Here is a 4,717-nt window from a genome sequence, read left to right as displayed (position 1 = left end):
TCGGGTTCAGCACACCTTCCTTCCCTATCCAGCCCGGACTAGTGATCTGTAGAAAATGTGCATCTAAGCACTCAAGGGCGGCCGGGGAGCGGGACTTTGGCTTTTTTCTTGCGGTCTGATCCGTTCCTTATCGAAACCCCACCAAAGCCAGGGCGCCCCCAGCCCCAGCCCCAGGCGCGAGGGCCACAGAATTCCCCTTGGGTTAGGCCCACGCGCGCGAGTTTCCTCCCAGGGACAGTGGCGAAGCACCGCGCGGCCGGTGACCGTCGAGCGCGACTGGCTTCTAGCAAGGCACAGCGGCCATCTGGCCGTGCAAACGGGATCCGGCTCAGTCGTCGCCTCCCACCGGCAAACCCGGCTTCATGGGCTGTGGATCGCAGCCGTCCCAGGCTGTCCAAAGGATGGGGTTGGGCGGGCGGCTGGGTAAAAGCAGCAGGGTCAAAGATGCTTCCAAAGCTGATATTATATATATAACACAGAATAAATATTTCTGTCAAGACAGTAAAAGGAATGGCGAAGCCTTCCCTTTCTGCGTCGTTTCCACCGTTTCACAATTTTTAAAATGCTTTTGTTGCTGCCACAGATTATCGGGACTTGCTACATAAACAGATACATGCATTTAAAAAATCCTCCAAGGATCTCCCTGGTGGCTTCATCCACAAACGAATCCTGCATCATAACGAAGCAAAGGCCTTTCTTTTGTAACCAACCGGCTTGCAGCTCGCAGCCAGTTCCCCGGATATTCCAACGCTAAACACTTCTGAGTCTGGGATAACAGCTAGCAAATGTTCGAAGACGAACATTGTCAATGTAAGTATTCTGTCAGAGCCCTCATTCAGGAAACTCAGGCAAAGAAAGTAGATCTCACTTTTTGGGCTGGAAGCTCTCAGTCCCAAGACATCAAGCTGGCACCCCAGATGGTATTTTACAGTGCAAAGAATTTATCTAAACCTCAGGGAAATCAGTGGATTCAGAGAGCGATCCTAAACAGGTCTACCTCAAATCATATTCCTAGGTAAATTCAATTGGGGTTTACTATAGGAGGAAAATTGTTCTTAGAATTGCTTTGTTATACTGGTAAAGACTGAACAGTCTGACTGCCAGTCAGCTCCACCGATTTAAGCAAGGCTGAGTCCTCTTCTCACCAAATACCAGAAACAAAATCCACTTGATTCTACTTATGGATAGATCCTGCTGTAAAAGTAGGAAACTAACCTAGTTGAAGTGCAAATTATGAAGTTGACAGACTGCAGAATCCTACTATATTAGAGCATATAAGAAGTCAAATAGTGTGTTTCCTAATAATATTAATAATACTATACTACTACTAATAATAATAATAGTAATAATAATAATAAGCAATGCTTATTCTCCAGTTCCTTTCAAATGGAAATACTTCTTAAAGCTACATGTAATCCATAAGGTGTTTTCTTACATTCAAGGGCACAAAAAATTGAGACAAATTAAGCAACATCTGAAAGCAGAAGCTGCTACAGACACATTTTCCTGGCCAATGTAAAAATAGCATTTCTTAGATAGGGTTTACTATGACACTTCCGGTATAGGAAACGCTCCCAGCAGACAGGAAACAGACAAAACAGGTCTAAGATGCTTTATTTTCCCAAGTGCTCATAAAAACAAAGCACCTCAGTGGGGTCCTCCCTTGCCTCACTGCTCTCTGTCCCGTGCAGCGGACTGGCCTGTTGCTTTCTCACTAGGAGCCTGATCGCACTTACTTGAAAGTAGATCCCATTGGTCTCAATGGAATTTACTTCCACGTAGCCTCAAGTCATGGAAAAATCCACTCCTTTCCGGAAAGGTGACTCCTGGCTGGCTCCTGTGCAGGTGAATTGCAGATGAAACTGGCCCTCTGCTCGCCCGCGGCGATTGTCCCGGGCCCCGCCCACCCAGCCCGATTGGCCCTTGTCCAGTTTAAACCCAGCCGCGCGGTGACAGCCGCAGCGATTCAGGACTTATCGCCGCCCGGCCCGGGTTTCACATGCGGAGCCGCTTCCCCTCCCGGGAGGACGAGGAGCGGCGGCCCGGCCCGGCAGAGCGCCGTGGACATGAGCAGCCCCGATGCTGGATACGCCAGCAGCGACGACCAGGCTCCAGGACCGCCGCGCTCGCTCCCTCCGCTCCTGATGCAGTGCCCCTGGGCAGAGTCGCTGAGCCCCCTGGCAGAGGGCAAGGGCAAAGGCGAGGCGGCAGCCGACCCGGCGCAGCAGGGGCCCTCCGGGCGGGCCAAGGGCGAAGCCCGCATCCGCCGCCCCATGAACGCCTTCATGGTGTGGGCCAAGGACGAGCGCAAGCGGCTGGCGCAGCAGAACCCGGATCTGCACAACGCCGAACTGAGCAAGATGCTTGGTAAGTCCGGCCCCGGAGGCAGGGGCAGCCCCGCGCCCACTCGGGAGAGGAGTTTTCACCACGGCGCTGGAACAGTGCTCGGAATATGCCGGGGTTCTGGGAAACCCACCATTCCCCCCAGTGGTGCCTACTGAGGCTGCGATTAGGCGCTCCCCGGTAATTTCGGTCGTGGGTTCGCCTCGGCGGAGATCCACTTAAATCCGCAGCCCCACGGAGCCATACAGCGACCACCAGGGGGGGAGTGATTTATCGGGTAGAGGGGCCTGAAGTGGGGCTGGGAGCAAGGGGGGCGGGAGGGCCGCCGGGCGGGGTGATCCCATAAGGGAAGCCGTTTGCTTGGAGTCCAGGCCCGCTTGAAAAGCCTCGGGGAGCCAGAGCGTCTTCTCCCAGAGGAAGGGGCTTGGGCCCTCCGAAGCTCGTCCCCCTGGACCTGCTTGGCCTGGGAGGTGCTTCTAGACGCGACTCTGGCTGCCTCTGAGGCCGGCAGCGCCCGTGGCCCCGCTGTCAAGCTCCTCCGCCCCCCTCGCCTTGTCCGGCAGGCGGCCCCGAAACTGTCCTGGCGGGCCGCCGCGTAACCGCCGCTTTGCTCTCCCCGCAGGCCAGTCGTGGCGGGCGCTGTCGCTGGTGGAGAAGCGGCCCTTCGTGGATGAGGCGGAGCGGCTGCGCCTGCAGCACATGCGCGACCACCCCAACTACAAGTACCGGCCGCGGCGCAGGAAGCAGGTGAAGCGGCTCAAGCGCGGCGACGGCGGCGTGGCCGAGGCCGGGGGCGCCTTCCTGCCGCCGCCCCACCACCAGCAACACTCGCTGGGGCTGCCCGTCGAGGGCGGCGGCGGGGGCTGCGACGGCCTGGGCCTGCCCTACGCCGAGCAGGCCGCCTTCCCCGGCGGGAGCTTCCACTACCGGGACTGCGCGCCGCTGCCGCTGCCCACCTTCGGGGCGCACTTCGGCGGCTACAACCTGCCCACCCCGGAGCCGGAGTCGCAGGGCGGCGCGTGCGCAGAGCCCGCCTTCTTCCCGCCCGCGGAGGACGGCGCCTGCCTGCTGGGCGCCTACGGCTACCCGACGCCGCCCGGGGCCGAGTACCCCTGCAACGGCGCCCCCGCCGGCGGCCAGGCCGGCCTCTTCCGCGGCCGCTTCCCGGCCCCTCTGGCCGCCTTCTCCAGCCCCTCGCCGGCGCACGAGGCCGCGCAGCAGCAGCAGCCGCCGCCCTGCAGGCGCGGAGAGGCCGCGGCCGCCCTGGAGCCCCTCCCGCCGCCCGACGTGGAGCTGCTGGCCGACGTGGACCGCGCCGAGTTCGAGCAGTACTTGTCCTTCGGCTGCCGGCCGGCGGAGCTCACGCTCGGCTACCCGAGCCACGAGGCTGCGGCCGACGCCGGGCCCGCCGCCGCCTACTACTGTGCGGCCGCCGGCGGGGGCGGGGCCTACCCGGAGCTGTGACGCTCCCGCGGACCCAGGGAGGGCGAGACGGACTGACGGACCCCTCGGGCTCTATTTATTGTAATTTATTATTGCCTGGCCGCAGCTGGGAGAGACCTTGGAGGACCTTCCAGGGAGTGGGGGCGGGGTGGAGGTGCCTGCTTTCGGCTGCAACCCCCACCGGTGGCGGGGAGGGGGTTGGGGGTTTCGCGTAAGGAGCAAGGGCGGGGGAGGGGACTGCTCAAAGCGTTCAGGGTTTGCCTTTGCCTGAAGCGCGACCAAAGAGCGACTGTTTCGAACCTCTGCCTTTTATACAAGTCTGCTTCTTTTTATGTGTTGGTGGGGGAGGGGGCGTTGTACAGAATGATTTCGGACTTCTCGGCATCAGCACCCCAGTAAAGTTGGAAGGGACTCGCCAATAAAACTCAGGTGATTGTGTAAACTATTTGGCGTCCAGCTGCTGTGATTTCATGCTTTTTAAAATGTGTCTTGCGAGAAATTCTGAAATCCTAAGGGTAAAACTGGATGTTCTTACCTATAGGTTCCGGCTAGCCGTATTGGTTCACAGGAAAAATAAAAAGTTATACCTTTCTGTTGTGATTTAATGTTGTGCTCTTTTTAGGTACCCTTCAGAATTCTCCATTAAACTGGGTATTAAAGAGGAGTGTCTTCTCGCCTCCCCCTTTAAACTGAGGGAGAGTACTGGAGAACTAGAATACTTGCCATTTGTTTTGTATCATTTTGGTTAACCCAAAATGGCATATGGCTTTGGTTTTTGAACTACTGAAACAGAACTGAAGAATCAAATTTGCACCCCACCCCCAGCTACTAGATGGGGATCCTTAGGTGACTTCCCAGCCAAGTACGTTTTTGGGAACAATTCAGAATAGCCAAGACTACCTCAAATTTTGAAGTTTGATCCCTAAGGAAT

The 4,717-nt window shown here is 57.5% G+C and overlaps 1 protein-coding gene across 1 annotated transcript; it reads left to right on the top strand.

The window, feature by feature from the left end:
• The first annotated feature begins 1,936 nt into the window (after positions 1 to 1,936).
• On the top strand, positions 1,937 to 4,231 carry SOX17 (SRY-box transcription factor 17). The gene is made up of 2 exons (XM_077352409.1): positions 1,937 to 2,367; positions 2,966 to 4,231. The coding sequence occupies exons 1-2, from the start codon at positions 2,067 to 2,069 to the stop codon at positions 3,805 to 3,807; spliced, it is 1,143 nt and encodes a 380-aa protein (XP_077208524.1). The 5' UTR covers positions 1,937 to 2,066; the 3' UTR covers positions 3,808 to 4,231.
• Positions 4,232 to 4,717: the final 486 nt, after the last annotated feature.

Source organism: Paroedura picta, chromosome 9, assembly GCF_049243985.1.
Source record: "Paroedura picta isolate Pp20150507F chromosome 9, Ppicta_v3.0, whole genome shotgun sequence".
NCBI lineage: Eukaryota > Metazoa > Chordata > Lepidosauria > Squamata > Gekkonidae > Paroedura > Paroedura picta.
This window is presented reverse-complemented; position numbering and strand designations above follow the sequence as displayed.

Excerpts from the sequence above, each read along its gene's own strand:
- SOX17 (XM_077352409.1), top strand. The coding sequence starts at position 2,067 with ATGAGCAGCCCCGATGCTGGATACGCCAGCAGCGACGACCAGGCTCCA. Across the intron at positions 2,368-2,965 it reads CGAACTGAGCAAGATGCTTG|GCCAGTCGTGGCGGGCGCTG; the intron begins GTAAGTCCGGCC and ends CTCTCCCCGCAG.